Source organism: Aquarana catesbeiana, linkage group LG08 (genome assembly GCF_042186555.1).
Source record: "Aquarana catesbeiana isolate 2022-GZ linkage group LG08, ASM4218655v1, whole genome shotgun sequence".
Lineage (NCBI taxonomy): Eukaryota > Metazoa > Chordata > Amphibia > Anura > Ranidae > Aquarana > Aquarana catesbeiana.
In genome coordinates, this window is record NC_133331.1 from 289,878,531 (window position 1) to 289,898,608 (window position 20,078).

At 41.2% G+C, this 20,078-nt stretch overlaps 2 protein-coding genes across 2 annotated transcripts in view; both read left to right on the plus strand.

Annotated features, from left to right (window-relative positions):
• The window catches only part of LOC141104742 (uncharacterized), a 352,606-nt gene that overhangs the window by 90,907 nt on the left and 241,621 nt on the right, over window positions 1-20,078 (plus strand). The gene's annotated exons all lie outside the window — the stretch shown is intronic.
• Window positions 5,914-20,078, plus strand: part of LOC141105444 (uncharacterized) — a 49,005-nt gene continuing 34,840 nt past the window's right edge. The window contains exons 1-2 of the mRNA XM_073595299.1: window positions 5,914-6,043; window positions 8,582-10,149. Of these exons, the coding sequence (XP_073451400.1) occupies window positions 8,674-10,149 (1,476 nt within the window). The 5' untranslated portion in view covers window positions 5,914-6,043; window positions 8,582-8,673. The remainder of the gene's footprint in view (window positions 6,044-8,581; window positions 10,150-20,078) is intronic.

Here is a 20,078-nt window from a genome sequence, read left to right on the forward strand (position 1 = left end):
TAGAGGTCATCTCATCGTCAGCCACACCAGCGAAACCCAGGGCAAAGGTACCATAAAATATATGAAGGGAACTCACATAGTGTAAAACCAACAAGATTTATTCAAGTTTAAAAAAACACAAAATGCACACTTACAAAGCGTAAGGGGCCCCTGGAAGACGTGATGATGTCACGAAACACGTAGGGCGGAGCCAGACGACGCGCTGATGTCACCCCCAAGCAAGTTGTATTCCAGTAGGACGGGTTTGTCCGCGCTCCTGTGACCAAGGAACCGGACTTAAGGCTATTTTATCTACTACGCTTTGTAAGTGTGCATTTTGTGTTTTTTTAAACTTGAATAAATCTTGTCGGTTTTACACTATGTGAGTGGACAGCTTTTTTCCCTTGATAAATGAAACTATCATTTTAAAAACAGCATTTTGTATTTACTCGGGTTATCTTTGTGTAATAATACAATTTGTTTGATGATCCCCAGTCATTTAAGTGTGACAAATATCCCAAAAAAATAAAAATCAGAAAGGGGACAAATACTTTTTTCACAGCATTGTAAGTGAAAAACATTCATGGAGTTCCATGTAATTAAAGTTTTATGAGTAGAAAATTAACCTTCAAAGTACAATAAAAAAACACCTGAACAAAATGTACGAACACGCGTGACTTGACGTTTCCATCACAATGATGGCGGTAAATGTAGAGGACTCCAAAAATAAGGAGGATGGTGGCAGATTAATGTGGGTATCACGCATGCCCCAGTAGGCTCTGTTCTCTATCAGAAGTGAGCATGCTCGGCAGGTATTTAAAGCGGAACTAAACCCTCCTATCGTTTTCATCCAAGGAAGCTGCCATCTTGGTCTCTTTTTGGTCTGCAACAGCCATTGGACGGTTTGACAGTTTGGATGAGAGGACAAGCAAAATGTGACAGTTAGGCCCCCATTCACACTTCACGTAGCGGGAACTCGCATTCCCTCTCACAATTTCTGTGTGTGTGAATTTTCGCGCCGTTCTGCGCATCATGCATGGAAGTGAATGGGCTGCCCTATGCGCGTTTCTCACCCAAAAGAAGCTCCCGCTTGTTTTTGGGGCGACAAGCTTCACGTGATTTTTAAAGGCGCATTTTGCCTCGCGACAGTCGTTAGAATTTAAAAAGAATAACACTCAAACGTACACATAACGTGTTTAATGCAGCGATCGCGACGTGGGCAAAAAATTGTGGCGATTCCAACCCCCGTGATTCCAAATTGCCAAATGTGAATGGGGCCTTAGCGTTCCTGGCACGCCGGGAATGTAACTGTTTTTTTTAAACCAATAGACCCCATTCACGCTTCGCGTAGCGGAAACTCGCATTCCTGCTCGGAATTTTGTGTGGGCGAATTTCCTCGCCATTCGGAAAGTCATGCTTTGAAAAGAATAGGCTGCCCTATGTATATAGAAACTCCTGCACGTTTTTGGGCGACAAGCTTAGCACGATCTTTAAAGGCGGGCGCATGGCCGAGAGACAATCGTGTCAAAATCGCATCGCGCTTGGGTGCCATTTCGAATGAATGGCACCCAAACGTGTGACGCACGTTTTGCAGCGATTTGCCACGCGATCTGGAATCGCGGGCAAAAAATTGCAACGCTTACCTCCCCCCCTCCCCGCGTTTTCAAATCGCCAAGTGTGAATGGCGCCCTCACGTTCCTGGCAGGCCGGGAGGGCAATTTGTTTTTTTTAAACCATTAGACCCCATTCATACTTCCGGTAGTGGGAACTCAGGTTACCGCTTAAGATTTTGTATGGGCGATTTTCATGCTAATGTGCGTATTTTGGTCAACAAACTTCAACCGGTTTTTAAAGGTGTGAAGCTGGCACCCCGAACGATAGTAGCGATTGGCACTCAATTTTGGAATAGCGGGCACAATTTTGGCGATTCCACCCCCCGCGATTCCAATCGATGGGTTTAGTTTCGCTTTTATTGTTGCTTTGGTAGTGATGTAAAAAAATATATCCATAAAAAAACTCCAATGAGATTCGTACAGTCACATGGCTACAAAGCCGACCCTTCTACTTGTAATAAAGCTTTGTGAATTAAGCCTCATATGTTGTATTTCAATGTTCAGTTTGTTTTTTTTTTTTAATTCTTTAGTTTCACATTTATAAATATTAAAACTCTTATCAATTTGTTGTTTTTCGTTTTATTTTTTTATTGTCCAGATTTGATGTGAGGTATAATCTGTGTGTGGAATCATCAACGTAACCTAATAGAAGAATGGACCACACGAAATGATGAAACATAATATAGGCTGCAGTATTTATATATCACAAGGTGGTCATGTCCTACATCCCAACTGTCCCGAATTCTGTGGGACTGTCCCGGGATTTCAAGAAAATGTTTTTTGTTTTATTTTTAATTTTTTTTTTATTGTGTGTGTGTGTGTGTATTTGATGTGAATTATAATCTGTGTGTGGAATCAACGATGTAACCTGGGAGAAGAATGAACCACAAAGAAGCTGGTAAAAAAAGGTGAAAAAAATGTAGGCTGTATTTATATATCGCAAGGTGGTGCTGATGTACCTTCTAACTGTCCCGGATTCCGAGGGACTGCTCCTGCAGCACAGTCGGTGGGAATCAGAGGAGGAGAAGCTGCCTGTGCTGCAGGAGCAGTCCCACGGAATCCGGGACAGTTGGGAATGCAGGAGAATCTACAGTGTCTGTACCCAGCACTTTTCTTGACCCCCCTCCACACTAATTACTGACATCCCCCCAGCGTGCCCCCCCCCCCACTGTTCTCCTAATTCTCCTGTGTGCTGGCCCCTGCAGGACTGATGACTTTCGCCCTCTGTATAACAGTGTAAATTTGCTGTCTCTTCAAAATAACTCAACACACAGCCATTAATGTCTAAACCGCTGGCAACAAAAGTGAGTATACCCCTAAGTGAAAATGTCCAAATTGGGCCCAATTAGCCATTTTCCCTCCCCGGTGTCATGTAACACATTAGTGTTACAAGGTCTCGGGTGTGAATGGGGAGCAGGTGTGTTCAATTTGGTGTTATCGCTCTCACTCTCTCATACTGGTCACTGGAAGTTCAACATGGCACCTCATGGCAAAGAACTCTCTCCCGCTGGCTGTCAGGTGCTGCAAGGGCACAGGGATTCAGGATGGAGAGTGGGAGGCTGCAAAATATGTTATATTTACTGGGTCCCTTCCTTCCCGGAATGAACACAGTGAGCGATGGGTACTGATCGCTACCGTGTTTTATTCATAACTGAAGCATAGTAAAGGGTGTGTCCTATGCTTCAGTTTGTAAATGAATCGGAAGCCTCTCAGAGCACTTCCTATTCATTCACTGTCCTGTGCAGCTAAGGCTGCAGAGAAAAGGAACTTTGGAATCTCTATCCTCAGCCCCTTAATCTCAAAAGTGAGATAGCAGGGGCCTGTTTAGATCGTTGATATCTCACCAAAGCTCTGTTAAAAATTCAATTAAAAAAAAAAAAAGTAAATAAAATTCTAAAAACTGTAAGAAAAAAATAATTAAAAGAAATAATAAGGAAGGGTTTGCTCCCACTTTGGTCTCTGAAGAGTGATCAGCATTTAGAGAACATTTATCAGATAATAAGGTGTTGTTGCATTGCCTCCTCGCTGCCTGCTTTAACCTCTTCAACCCTGAAACTAGCATGCAGCAACCACATGCATTGCACGCAGTTGTGGGGCGCTTGCAGAGCAGCACTATTCACTGGAACGGGATGTGTTCAGCAGAAGGTATCATTCATGCCGCAGCTGAGAAGAAAAGCATCATGGCCGCAGCATGTCTACACCCCCTGGTGCTACCTCTGCAGCAAAAGGGGTAGCGGTTGAGGACAAACAAATGGCCACTGCCCCCAGCCTATAACTGGCCTTGCAGCAAGGAGCATATGGAAGGGCAACGCATGTCAAACAAAACCAAAAGAAAACTCCTAGTTCAACTCCCAACCTGCAACTCCCAGTTCAACCCGACCAACCTGCAACCAACCAAATTACCTGGTCACCCTTCCATGTGCTCCTTGCTGCAAGGCCAGTTATAGGTGGGGGCAGTGGCCATTTGTTGGTACTGTTGGAATACTGGTGAAGGGACGCACTGAACACCTTCACCGCCATTGTGCTATATGCTGGGTGGCCAGTGCGCTCCTGTACCTTTGAAGGAGGGGTGAGCTGCCTCCTTATAATGCATTTGCTTCCACTGTGGAGGCTCCCACAATTTAGAGTTAGGACTGCAGATAATACTGGGGGGCCATGAAGTGGCTCTGCAGCTTATGCATGTTTTGCGAATGTGTGCAAACTAAACCCCTGTTTTTTTAATGCAAATTGGATAATTTGATTGGTTGCAGACTGGTCAGTAAGTTGAGCTTGGAATTTTCTTTAGTTTTATTTGTAGCAGTTGGGTAACCCAGGGGATGCCAGATGATTGTCCCCTCCCAGCCATCAAAATTTACCCACACCAACTATTTAACCACACCCACATTTTGCTGTGGGACACTACAGCAGATCTGAAGTGTCCCTCATTCTCAACTTCAAAACTTGGAAGGTATGTGGTCCATCTCCCTTCCTCAATATAACGTCATGTTCCCAACAAATGAGGTGGAGATACTGTACACCATATGAAAGGTCCATCTCCGTTCCATCCTCAATATAACGTCATGTTCCCAACAAATGAGGAGGAGATACTGTACACCATATGAAAGGTCCATCTCCATTCCTCAATATAATGTCATGTTCCTAACAAATGAGGAGGAGATACTGTACACCATATGAAAGGTCCATCTCCATTCCTCAATATAACGTCATGTTCCTAACAAATGAGGAGGAGATACTGTACACCATATGAAAGGTCCATCTTCATTCCTCAATATAATGTCATGTTCCCAACAAATGAGGAGGAGATACTGTACACCATATGAAAGGTCCATCTCCATTCCTCAATATAACGTCATGTTCCCAACAAATGAGGAGGAGATACTGTACACCATATGAAAGGTCCATCTCCATTCCTCAATATAACGTCATGTTCCCAACAAATGAGGAGGAGATACTGTACACCATATGAAAGGTCCATCTCCATTCCTCAATATAACGTCATGTTCCTAACAAATGAGGAGGAGATACTGTACACCATATGAAAGGTCCATCTTCATTCCTCAATATAATGTCATGTTCCCAACAAATGAGGAGGAGATACTGTACACCATATGAAAGGTCCATCTCCATTCCTCAATATAATGTCATGTTCCCAACAAATGAGGAGGAGATACTGTGCACCATATGAAAGGTCCATCTCCATTCCTCAATATAACGTCATGTTCCTAACAAGTGAGGAGAAGATACTGTACACCATATGAAAGGTCCATCTCCATTTCTCAATATAACGTCATGTTCCCAGCAATTGAGGCAGAGATACTGTATACCATATGAAAGGTCCATCTCCATTCCTCAATATAATGTCATGTTCCCAACAAATGAGATAGAGCTATTGTTCTTCTTACAAAAGGTCCATGGGTTTAAAGATCAAGGCCTTCAAAAAGAGCAAATTATTTTTTTTCATTATAATGTAGTGATGTGATAACCACCCTACCTGTTTACTCACTTACTATATCTGCTGACCTTTGATGTGGTGTGTTTGTTATGCCCTTATTAATTATGGCAGCTATGACCTCTGCACTTTGTGATGAGGTCATCAAGTGTGACCTGCATATTACAAGGCATTCTTGGATAATCCTTTTAGGAGAGCACACGGTTTTTGGGCCTGATACATGTGATACCAATATACTCGATACAGCCTAATTTTTAATTTTTTACACAAAATTTGGAAATATATTGTGTGTGTACTAAAATTTTGAACATAAGATGCAGTTATTAAAATTACCACAAGATGGCGATATCACTTACTGCATGTGGAACGCTTAAACGGGAAGTGATGTTAGGACAGGAAGTGATGTAAGACAAGGCGTTATATAAGGGAAAGATGGGAAGTTGTTGGAGAGAGAGAAGAATGAGTTAGAGAGGAGACATTGCTGGAACTGGCAGCAGAGGAGGTAATAAGATATTATTTTATATTTACACCCAGTAACCCCCCCGTCATGTCCGTCCTCTTCCTCCATAGTCACTGTGATGTCTTTTACCTCCAACATCCACTACTACAGACATATCACATCCTGTATATTGGAGTTATTTTATAATATGTGTCCAGATAAATCCTAAATATAGAACCATTTATCCAACTGTCCATCCAGAGCCTCTGGTTTATAGACCGGATACATCCTAAATATAGAACCATTCATCCAACTGTCCATCCAGAGCCTCTGGTTTATAGACCGGATACATCCTAAATATAGAACCATTTATCCAACTGTCTATCCAGTAGACATGTGCGCCGTCAATAAATTTGTTTCATTCCGTTTCAGATTAGAATTAATTCGTATTTCGTAATTCGTCTCCGAAATTCAATTCGGATTCTTACGAAATACGAATTTTCGTTAGGCTCGTTAACTTTTCGTAACAATTTACGAATGTTCGTTATGATGAATTTATCATTATGAGGGGTTTCCACCATCCCTGTGCAGAGTTCCCGGGTCTGTACACCCCCTGTGCCCATTATGAGGGGTTTCCACCATCCCTGTGCAGAGTTCCCGGGTCTGTACACCCGCTGTGCCCATTATGAGGGGTTTCCACCATCCCTGTGCTGAGTTCCCGGGTCTGTACACCCCCTGTGCCCATTATGAGAGGTTTCCACCATCCCTGTGCTGAGTTCCCGGGTCTGTACACCCCCTGTGCCCATTATGAGGGGTTTCCGCCATCCCTGTGCTGAGTTCCCGGGTCTGTACACCCGCTGTGCCCATTATGAGGGGTTTCCACCATCCCTGTGCTGAGTTCCTGGGTCTGTACACCCGCTGTGTTCATTATGAGGGGTTCCCTTCCCACCATCCCTGTGCTGAGTTCCCGGGTCTCTACACCCGTTGTGCCAGTTAGGAGGGGCTCCCACCATCCCTGTGCTGTGCTGACTTCCTGGGGTTTTTAACTTCATTATAACGGATAATCGTAATAAACGAACATTCTTATTTTGTCCGATTCTGTTGTAATTGAATTTGGATCCGAAGTTCGTAAACAAAATTTCGTATTTCGTTCCAAAATTCGTATGCATAAAAATTCATATTTCGGATCCTCATGAATGTACGAATTTCTGGAAATTCGTACGAAACTAATGGCACATGTCTACCATCCAGAGCCTCTGGTTTATAGACCAGATACATCCTAAATATGGAACCATTTATCCAACTGTCCATCCAGAGCCTCTATAGACAGGACAGATGCATTTGGGGGGAGACCTATGGACCACCGGACCCTACAGATAGAATAGACATAATTTAACATAATGTTCCCAACAAATGAGGAGAAGATACTGTACACCATATGAAAGCTTCATCTCCATTCCTTAATATAACGTCATGTTCTCAACAAATGAGGAGGAGATACTATACACCATATGAAAGGTCCATCTCCATTCCTCAATATAACATCATGTTCTCAACAAATGAGGAGGAGATACTGTACACCATATGAAAGGTCCATCTCCATTCCTCAATATAACGTCATGTTCCCAACAAATGAGGAGGAGATACTGTACACCATATGAAAGGTCCATCTCCATTCCTCAATATAACGTCATGTTCCCAACAAATGAGGAGGAGATACTGTACACCATATGAAAGGTCCATCTCCATTCCTCAATATAACGTCATGTTCCCAACAAATGAGTTGGAGATACTGTACACCATATGAAAGGTCCATCTCCATTCCTCAATATAACGTCATGTTCTCAACAAATGAGGAGGAGATACTGTACACCATATGAAAGGTCCATCTCCATTCCTCAATATAACGTCATGTTCCCAACAAATGAGGAGGAGATACTGTACACCATATGAAAGGTCCATCTCCACTCCTCAATATAACGTCATGTTCTCAACAAATGAGGAGGAGATACTGTACACCATATGAAAGGTCCATCTCCATTCCTAAATATAACATTGTGCTTCTAAAACATGACCAGCAAGCTGTCATCTGTTTGATAAAATTTTTTGTTTTTTTGCATTTTCTTTTCACTCTTGTAGCGTGTTTTCTCTCTCTGACAATCTCCTATAGCATGTCCTCTGTCTCTGACCATCCATTGTAGTACGTCCGCTGACAGTTTTGTGGAACATGTTATACACTAAATATTATGTCCATCTCTTTGGTGATGTCAGAAGTGGAAATTGCCCTCCCTCCCCCCTCCCCCCTCCCCTAATACTGTACATCATAGGAACTATATATCCGCGTTCTTCAGTATGTTGACAGGAACTGAGGTGAAGGAAGGTCCAGCACTATTCTTCATTATAACAATGTCAATAATACTGTGACCAAGTATGGTTTGTGTGTATCATCTAATCTGGTTTATATACAGGTACATTGTGTTCTATTATAATTGTACCAAATTTAATGGCAGAGCTCTGGGAAATTGTTGAATAATAGGCATGACTTCTGAATACAAGGAGTATAAAAACTAACATAACATATATAAAAAATTTGTTTTTCAGCAGATGGACAGTATTTATTTAAATACATCGGAGAGACGTCCTATTATATCTTCAGATTGTACTGTAGAAGATAGTGACATTGCACAATATCAATGGATCCTTCTAATCCTCAGGAATCTTCTGATAAATCCCATACTGTGACTTCAGATGTCCATCTGATATCAATGGATCCTTCAAATCCTGAGGAATCTTCTGATAAATTCCATACTATGACTTCAGATGTCCATCTAATATCAATGGATCCTTCAAATCCTGAGGAATCTTCTGATAAATTCCATACTATGACTTCAGATGTCCATCTAAGATCAATAGATCCTTCTAATCCTGAGGAATCTTCTGATAAATCCCATCCTATGTCTTCAGATGTCCATCTAAGATCAATGGATCTTTCAAATCCTGAAGAATCTTCTGATAAATCCCATACTATAACTTCAGATGACCATCTAAGATCAATAGATCCTTCTAATCCTGAGGAATCTTCTGATAAATTCCATACTATGACTTCAGATGTCCATCTAAGTTCTCACAATGCTGACAGATCAACAGATCCATCCAATCCCCAGAAATCCTCTTCAAGCCATGAGGGAGCTCACACAGGAGGGAGCTCATTGTCATGTTTGGTGTGCGGAAAATCATTCCCTAAGAAAAAATCACTTCTTAAACACCAAAGATCTCACAAGATTGAGCGTCCTTCATGTCCGGAGTGTGGAAAAACTTTTTCTAATAAAGAAAACCTTGTTATACACCAGAGAATTCACACCGGTGAACGTCCCTTTTCCTGTTCGGAGTGTGGAAAATGTTTTACTTACCAAGGAAGCCTTCAAAAACATCAGAAAATTCATACGGGAGAGCGTCCCTTTTTCTGTACAGAGTGCGGGAAAGGTTTTATTAAAAAAGCATCCCTTCGTAATCACCAGAGGAGTCATACAGGTGAACGTCCCTTTTCCTGTTCGGAGTGTGGAAAATCTTTTTCTGACCAAGGAAACCTTCATAAACACCAGAGAGTTCACACGGGTGAACGTCCCTTTTCCTGTTCGGAGTGTGGAAAATGTTTTTCTGAACAAGGAAACCTTCGTAAACACCAGAGAAATCACGCAGGTGAGTGTCCGTATTCATGCTCAGAGTGCTGGAAATCTTTCACTCGGAAAGAAAACCTCGTTATTCATCAGAGAATTCACTCAGGTGAGCGTCCTTATTCATGCTCAGAGTGCTGGAAATCTTTCACTCGGAAAGAAAACCTCGTTATTCATCAGAGAATTCACTCAGGTGAGCGTCCTTATTCATGTTCGATGTGCGGGAAATGTTTCACCATGAAAGGAGGCCTTGTTAGACACCAGCAAATTCACTCAGACGAGCGTCGTTTTTCATGTTCAGAGTGCGGGAAGTGTTTCACTACCAAAGAAAACCTTGTTTCTCACCAGAAGGTTCACTCAGCTGACCGTCCCTATTTATGTACAGAATGCGGAAAATGTTTCACTAAAAAGAACACACTTCTTACACACATGACAATACACAGCTCAGAGCATCCGAACAACTTTCAGACTGTGATAAATGTTGTACAGATCACATAAGTCTAATCGGAGAGAAAACAAACTGACGCGTTTCGTCAAATGTACGATGGCTTTTATCGGGTGGAACTGTTCAGTCCATAGAAGACCTGGAGGATAAAAAATTATTATATAATGGGGGACATCCTGGCAAAACTCATGTTTTCATTTATAGGTGGAGCTTATCAGGCTGAGTCTTCTGTTGGCTTCTTCTGTTTCTTGGAGACTCCAAATGGTGGGATGATCCTACTATAGTTTCCTCCCTTCCCCCTTTACCACCACCACTTTACCATAATCCCACTCTTGTTTTTCCATTCTGCATGCTTTAAAATAAAAATGCAGTGTGCGGAGTGGTAGTTCTATGCATGCAGACCCTGGAACCCTATGATATAGGACAATTTTAACCCCATAAGCCTCAGATTTTCGGGGGAATGGCCCAAGTGGTACAATCACATCACCACAAGCTAACTGAAGACAGTCATGTTTCTGGGGGTGTAGTTTATATACTTATAAGTGGTAAGTATATTAGTAAAAGTAGTGACAGTCTTGGGCTTCATGCTGGGATCTCAGGACAAAACCCAGGATTCAGCTTTCAAGGGACAGGCGACTAAAAATCAGGACTATCCCAACAAATCCGGGACAATTGGCAAGTATGTAATTATAGTAATAAAGTTCTCATAGAAAACAGGTCGGATCTGGTCCCACATTTGCAAAGATGGCACTGACTGATGCAACACACTGACAATACACGGGCAACAAAAGGGCATGGCATTAGCAATGGCGGCAATGAAATGCAGGAACAATGACTGGAACGCGGTCTGCCTGGTATTTGTATTCTGCAGAAAATGGACCTTGCCTACTGAATGCAGAAAGGACCTCTGCTCATATGTCCCGACCCCTAACATCCAATCAGGATTTCCACCCTTCCATCGGTGCTAAGTGAGGGGCTTATTACAAAGTAGACATGTGCAATTCGTTTCGTCCTGAACTTGTTTTTCAACAAAATCTGACAAATTCGTTAATTCGGAAACATTCAAATGAACGCAAACCCGTTTAATAAATTGTTCCGAAATTCGGAAATCTGAAAAAAAGAAAATTAAAAAAAAAAAAAAAATCGGAAATTCCAAGATTCATAAATTCGAAAATCCGAAAATTCAAAAGAACGAAAATCCGAAAATAAGAATAAAAAGCCAAAATTGTGAAAACCTGAAAATTCTAACTAATAATAACTATTACTAACTATTAAATTGTAGGTATTGGAATTTCCTTTCGAATTCGGCTGTCAGTGAACGTAACGAATACGAAGTTATCCGAAGTTACAAATTATCCCCAGTTACGAATTATCCGACATAATGAATGCCGTTTCTAAACGAATGGAAGGTAACAAATTAATAATAAAAATGTTTTTCATTTATTATTATTAATTTGTTACTATTATTATTATTATTATATTATTTTATTATAATATATATATATATATATATATATATATATTATTATTATTTAATATTATTATTTTGTTACAATCCATTTGTTTAGATGCGCCATTCGTTATTTCAGATAATTCGGAACTTCGGATAAATTCGTATTCATTATGCTCACTACTCGAAGCTATGAATTATCCAAAATAAAGAATGCTGCATCTAAACAAATGGAATGTAACAAAATAATAATACTAAATAATAATACTATTATTAACAAAAACTTTTTATTATTATTATTTATTCTTAATTCGTTATGTTCCATTTGTTTAGATGCGGCATTTGTTACTTCGGATAATACGTAACTTCGGATAAATTCGTATTCGTTACGTTCACAAACAGCCAAATTTGAAAGGAAATTTCAATACCTATAATTGAATAGTTAGTTATTATTAGTTAGTTATTCGGATTTTCGTTCTTATTTTCGGATATTCTTTCTTTCAAATTTTTGAATTTTCTTTCTTATTTACGGATTTTCGAATTTAAAAATTTATTCAAAATAACGAATTTCAATCATAACGAACGACCCGAAAAAAAAAAATAGAAACGAAAACTAACACATTTTTTGGCAGTCCACATGTCTATTACAAAGGCAGTCAAGCTTTGTGAATTGAGCCTCATGTATTGTATTTTAATGTTCATTTTTTTTTCATTCTTTAGTTTCACATTTATAAATATTAAAACTCTATCAATTTATTGTTTTTTGTTTTATTTTTTTATTGTCTGGATGTGATGTGAGGTATAATCTGTGTGTGGAACTATCGATGTAAACTGATAGAAGAATGGACCACGTGAAATGATGAAACATAATTTGGGCTGCAGTATTTATATATCACAAGGTGGTCATGTCCTACATCCCAACTGTCCCGGATTCTGTGGGACCGTCCTGAGATTTCAACAAAATCCTGGCATCCCCTGCATGTGGGGAGGTGCAGCGTGGTTGCGGTGGCAGCAAACGCTCAGGCTGGGTTCACACATATGCAAATTGAATGCGGGTTTCCCCACATCCAATTCGCATGACAGGCGCGTGTAAACGCCTCTCAATGGAGCCGGTTCACACAGCTTTCAGGCGGCCGCGGTCCGCATTTAAAAAGGGTCCTTTGTGTCCAATTCAGGTGCGAATTCAGGCAAAAAATTTGGACCTGATTTGCACCTGAACCAGTAAACAAGGAACGACCCGGACCCCAGGCATGAACCTGCGAGCCGCATATGTGAGAACCCGGCCTCAGAGTCCAGTTACCCAGAACAGAACTTGTATTAAAGTAGAACTTCACTCTCTTTATCAACATTGACTATTTTGAATCCCTCTGCTGCGAACCTTAGTAAACAATTAACAGTATATAGAAAAGGAATTGGGACTTTTAAGGTGCAAAACACACAATATAATATCAAAAATAATTTTTTTTTTACAAAGATTAAAATCAATAGAACATAATCCATCCAAACGATAAAAGACAGTTTCAGAATGTGCAAAGATGACAAAATTCTCTACATGTTTCACCACTGATTTAGTAGCTTCCTCAGGAGATTTACATTTGTCAGGCACTGTCTACTGAAAAACAATAATACACATAATTAGAAATCAATAAATATAGAAAATGTACAAGCATCTATAAGATATTACAAAACTTCTATTCAATCCCAAAGTTGGCTGGGGTCAGAAGGACCAAGTACATAAGGGAGCACATATTTACCTGTATTGAAACGGATTATAACAAATATAGGATGGATAGGGCCGGGAGGACAAGAGATCAGGAGGGAACCCCAAAAGAAAGGATCATATGGTGTCCCATAGAGAGTGGTATTCAAAACTGGAGAGTAATAGGTAATCCAAAAACCTACGTATAGAGGGAAAAGGCTTGGTTAGTAAGCCCGAGCAATATATACAAAATACAAAAAGTAAAAACGCGAATATATAATTTGGCAAAAATACCCATAACCTGCTGTATATGGTTTAATTGGAGGCATCAGCGTCCACAATTTCCCTTTAAAACTGAGCGACTAATATTCCAAAAGCCCCCGCATTAACTCAAGGGACCTGCAAAAAGTCAATATCCAGTCAAAAAACAGCAGCTAGTTTCAATAAGCCCCTCATAGATTGAATAGGCAGATTACCTTAGTAAACAGATAGGAAAGTATATCATGTTTACATGTTTTAAACTGTTTTTCGCATTTCTTTAGTTACTTCCTGGTTCCATGCCTAGGCAAACGGTGTCATACATCTCAGGAGTCTTCAGAAGGGGGTTTCTCAGCTATGCACACATTTCTGCCTACATACCTGAGCTAAGGGCAGAAGGAATCCAGAAAGTAAGCTAAATTAATAATTTGCCCTTACTTAAGATGGCCATGGCCAGAAATGCTAGGGGCAAGGTGTTTTTAAGTGATTTGTCAGCACAATAAAGCGTGGAGACATGGATCTAAATTCCAGCTCCCCTATATACCAATATAGCGTTAATGTACTTAAACAGCTTTTAATTTATTCTACACACGCTTACCTCACGCTCTTCATGGCTGTTCAAAACACTTCTTCATTACTTCTGCCTTACTTCCTGGTCAGAAAATAGGTCATGACACAGGAAGGAGTTGACCAGCTGAGGGTAGATAATGCAGGGTGTGTGCTAATGAGATCAGCTGATTAACTCCTTCCTGTGTCATGACCTAAAGTATGTCCAGGAAGTAAGGCAAAAGTAATGGATACATGTTTTTAAACAGCCATGATAAGAGTGAGGTAAGCGGTTGCAGAATTAATGGAAAGCTTAGCTTTTAATTGGTAAAATTCAGCAATTCAGGCACCTGACCATGAAAACTCCATGAATGCAACAGCGATGTGCGGCAGAGGAGGACGCACGGGTGCCGACAGCATCTATTTTAAGGTCTGTACCCAAATGAGGTGTCCAGTAGGGATGAGCTTCGAGTTCGAGTCGAACATGAGTTTGACTCGAACATCGGCTGTTCGATCGTTCGACGAAGATCGAACATTATGGGGCGTTCGCGCCAAATTCGAGCGGCGCGTCACGCCCCATAATGCACTGCATCATCGCAGTGTATTGCTGGCTGATGATTGACCAAGCATGCACTATGACCCGCATGCTTTGGCCAATCACAGCGCCGTAACCAAAGAGAGCCATAATTGGCCAAAGCAGGGTGCCTTTGGCCAATTATGGATCAGGGGGTTAAGTCCATGCCCCACACTATATAAGGCCGCCTGCATGTCAGCCTTGTGTAGTGTGTTGCTGGCGGAGAGAGAGAGAGTGTCATTTCATTTACTTTGAGCAGGCGGTTTATTCAATTAGCTAGATCTCACCGCAGACCGTTCCTGCTCCACTGTTTCTAATCTACTTCAGGCAGGCAGTTGATTCAGTTAGCTGCAGTGTATTCAATATATATATACAGTCAGACTGGTATATATATATATATATATATATATATATATATATATATATATATATATATATATATATATATATCAACTGTATCAAGGTTAGCTAGATTTCACTGCAGTCCATTCCTGGTGTACTGTTTCTAATCTACTTCAGGCAGGCAGTTGATTCAGTTAGCTGCAGTGTATTTAATATATATATACAGTCAGACTCGTGTATATTTTATATATATATCCACTGTATCCAGTTTAGCTAGATCTCACTGCACACCGTTCCTGGTGTACTGTTTCTAACAGGGGCGTGTAATTACAATCTTTGCTGTAATATTTTGCAGCAGGGCTCGTTCCTGCGCTCAACTAGAGTATCTGTGATGGGTTGTAGTGTTGTGGCACCAGCACCAGTGCCTAAAGCCTAATTTTTATGGCCCTGTTTAACAGGGGCGCGTAATTACAATTTTTGATCTAATATTTCCCCACAGGGCTCGTTCCTGCGCTCATAAAACAGAATCTGTGAGGGCTTACAGTGTTGTGGCACCACCACCACTGCCTAAGACCCAATTTTTCTGCCCCTGTTTAACAGGGGCTTGTAATTACAATTTTTGATCTAATATTTCACAGCAGTGCCAGTTCCTGCGCCCACCAAGAGTAACTGTGAGAGCTTACAGTGTTGTGGCAACACCACCACCACCAAAGGCCCAATTTTTTTGCCCCTGTTCAACAGGGGCATGTAATTACAATTCTTGATATAATATTTCACAGCAGGGCCTGTTCCAGCGCCCACCAAGAGTAACTGTGAGGGCTTACAGTGTTCTGGTACCAACACCTAAGGCCCAATTTTCCACAGAGTATGTAGGGCAGGCCATATAGTATATACAGGCGGTCCCCTATTTTCAAACATCCGACTTACAAACTACTCCTACTTACAAACGGAGGGAGACAACAGGAAGTGAGAGGAAATCTACCCCTAGGAAGGGAAATTCTCTCCTGTAAGAGTTAATATGGGAAAAATGTGTCTCCTCTCCACTGATGCTTTATCACCAATCCTTGTTTCCCTAAAAACCCCAAATTTTCTAAATCCAATTGTCATTGGGACAGAAAGTGAGATGAAATATTCTGAACAGGGGCACAGACAGCAAAACAAATGTTACAGGGGTGATAACCCTTCCTTATGTTATCCAAAAAGCTTAAAAATAGATTTTTTTGGCTTGAGCTACACTTAAAAAATGTACCAGTTCAAAATTACAAATGGATTCAACTTAAGAACAAACCTACAGTCCCTGTCTTTCTTGGGACCACCTGTATACTGCTGTTCAGAGTATATAGGGCCTGGGGGCCCCACGGCTTTTCCTTTTTTTAATTTGGCTGCGGGGTTCCCCTTAATATCCATACAAGACCCAAAGGGCCTGGTAATGGGCTGGGGGGGGGGCTACCCATGCTGTTTTTCTCAAAAATTTTCATCCATATTGCCGGGACCCGACATTACATTACAGCCGCAAGCAGTTTTAAATGACTTTTATTCCTTTAGAAGTGTCATTTTGTGCAGGGACTGTTCTAAGCACGGGAAACACACGCCACTTTACAGGTATACTATAGACACCCCCCAGGTACGATATTTAAAGGAATATTTCACTTTTATTTTTTCACTTTAAGCATCATTAAAATCACTGCTCCCGGAAAAACGTCTGTTTTTAAAACTTTCTTTTGCATTGATACATATCCCCTGGGGCAGGACCCGGGTCCCCAAACCCTTTTTAGTACAATAACTTGCATATTAGCCTTTAAAATTCACACTTTTGATTTCTCACATTTGAGTCCCTTAGACTTTAACGTTGTTCGAATGTTTGCGCAAACTTTAGGTCCGTTCGCATGTTCTGGATGCGAACCGAACCGGGGGGGGTGTTCGGCTCATCCCTGGTGTCCAGGAAGGATGGTGAGTCCCTTTCCTCTCCCTGCTTATCTGGAACCTCTCCCTGCTGCTAATCACTATCCCTATCTGATGGGTGACCTGTCCCTACTCTACCTAAATTCAAAATGCTCACCAAGCCTGGGAGCCAGGACCCTAAACAGGCTCTGCCTAAACCAAGATGGCTGCCAGAGTTACATGGGGTGGCAGCATTCAATCGGATCACTTCAACAGTAACCCAGAAAACCATAGAGTAACCATGATCCACTTGACTTTCTCTCCTCGTTCGAGTGGCACCCACAGTGGAGAAAATAGACTGCACCTGATCTAGGCTGAGTTCCAAAGCCCAGTGCCAGAACAAGTTCAGGCACTTGGCTCCACTAATCTCAGGGGTACGTTGGCACCGGGCACCCAGATTATATTTTATGCATCTCCTGCTGAGTGTCCTGACACCAAGTTCATCCACTCTATGGCAGCTGGAAAGTTGCCCCGCCAATGATACACGGCCTGAGTCCAGGGATACTTCCTCTAGGCTCCGCCTTGGCTCTGATGTGTCCAATGACAAAATTGGAGGAGGAGCCCAGCAGGAAGGACTTCCCCCTAGGACTGAACCACACTGTATCTGAGGTCTGTGAGTTTTATTAATGTCCTTTTTTTCCCCACAAATAGAGCTTTCTTTTGGTGGTATTTGATCACCTCTGCGTTTTTTTAATTTGTTGCGTTATAAACAAAAAACGTCAATTTTAAAGAAAAACAATATTATTTACTATAATAAATATCCCCCCCCAAAAAAACATTAAAAAAAACTAATTTCTTCATCAGTTTAGGCCAATTTGTATTCTTCTACATATTTTTGGTAAAAAAAAAAAATCGCAATAGACGTATATTAATTGGTTTGCGCAAAAGTTATCACATTCACAAACTGTGGGATAGATTTGGGGACTTTTATTTATTTTTATTGATTTTACTAGTAAAGGCGCCGATCTGCGATTTTTAGCGGGATGGTGACATTGCGGCGGACAAATCTGACCCCAGATTACACTTTTTGGGGACCAGTGACATTATTACATTGATCAGTGCTAAAAAAAAAAAAAGGAAATGATCAATGTAAAAATGACACTGGCAGGGAAGTGGTTAACACTAGAAGGGGTTAAGTGTGTGCCCTGGGTGTGTTCTAACTGTAGGGGGGATGGGCTACCAGGGACATGACAGAGATCACTGTTCCCGATCACTGGGGACAGAAGATATCTGACATGTCTTCTGTCAGAACGGGGAATCGCCTTGTTTACAAAGGAAGATCCCAGTTCTGCCTCTGTACACTTGAGTCTGCCTGACCCGCGGGAACGCTCGTGCAGAGAGCGCATCGCCCGCAAATGCACCTGCGCGAGCTGACGTACAATGATGGCGATTCGCCTAGGAGAGCCAACATGCCATAGTACAACTGCGGCGTCTGGTCTTGATTTCTATAATTATTATTTTCTATTATATTTATAATATTTCCAGCTGAAAATGCAGATTTTAAAAAATGTGTGCACAAAATTAAAAAAAAGACACAACACAGCAGGAGCCTCCAGAGAATGAAACCACAGAGATAAAATGCTGTATTATATATTCATTTTGAACTGAAGTATAATGTGCGTGTGTCTTAATGTATGAAATATAACCGAAGAATGACCTACAGGGCAGAGGGAAAAATATTATAACATAACACAGGAGGCAGTTATTAAAATCGCCACAAGATGGTGATATCACTTCGATCGAGAGGACTGCTCAGATAGGAAGTGATGTAAGGACAGGAAGTGATGTAATGTAGAAACAGGAAATGATGTAAGTCAAAGACAAGGCGTTATATAATTTAAAGACAGGAAGTTAGGGAGAGAACGAGACGGAGAGAAGACATCACCGGATCACACGGAGGAGGTAATCTTATTTTCTATTTACACCCAGTAATCCCCCCGTCATGCCCGTCATGTTCCGTCCTCTTCCTCCATAGTCACTGTGACGTCTTTTATCTCCAACATTCACTACTACAGACATATCACATCCTGTATATTGGAGTTATTTTATAATATGTGTCCAGATACATCCTAAATATGGAACCATTTATCCAACTGTCCATCCAGAGCCTCAGGTTTATAGACCGGATACATCCTAAATATAGAGCCATTTATCCAACTGTCCATCCAGAGCCTCTGGTTTATAGACCGGATACATCCTAAATATAGAACCATTTATCCAACTGTCCATCCAGAGCCTCTGGTTTATAGACCGGATACATCCTAAATATAGAACCATTTATCCAACTGTCCATCCAGAGCCTCTGGTTTATAGACCGGATACATCCTAAATATAGATCCATTTATCCAACTGTCCATCCAGAGCCTCTGGTTTATAGACAGGACAGCTGCATTTGGGGGAGACCTATGGACCACCGGACCCTACAGATGGAATAGACATAATTTAACATAATGTTCCCAACAAATGAGAAGGAGATACTGTACACCATATGAAAGGTCCATCTCCATTCCTCAATATAACGTCATTTGCCCAACAAATGAGGAGGAGATACTGTACACCATATGAAAGGTCCATCTCCATTCCTCAATATAACGTCATTTGCCCAACAAATGAGGAGGAGATACTGTACACCATATGAAAGGTCCATCTCCATTCCTCAATATAACATCATGTTCCCAACAAATGAGGAGGAGATACTGTACACCATATGAAAGGTCCATCTCCATTCCTCAATATAACGTCATGTTCCCAACAAATGAGGAGGAGATACTGTACATCATATGTAAGGTCCATCTCCATTTCTCAATATAATGTCATGTTCCCAACAAATGAGGTGGAGATACTGTACACCATATGAAAGGTCCATCTCCATTCCTCAATATAACATTGTGCCTCTAAAACATGACCAGCAAGCTGTCATCTGTTTGGTTAATAGTTTTTGTTATTTTGCATTTTCTTTTCACTCTCGTAGCGTGTTTTCTCTCTCTGACAATCTTCTATATGTCCTCTGTCTATGACCATCCATTGTAATACGTCCACTGACAGTTTAGTGGAACATGTTATACACTAAGACCCCTTTCACACTGGGGCGCTTTGCAGGCGCTACAGCGCTAATAATAGCGCCTACAAAGCGCCCTGAAAGAGCCGCTGCCGTCTCTCCAATGGGCTT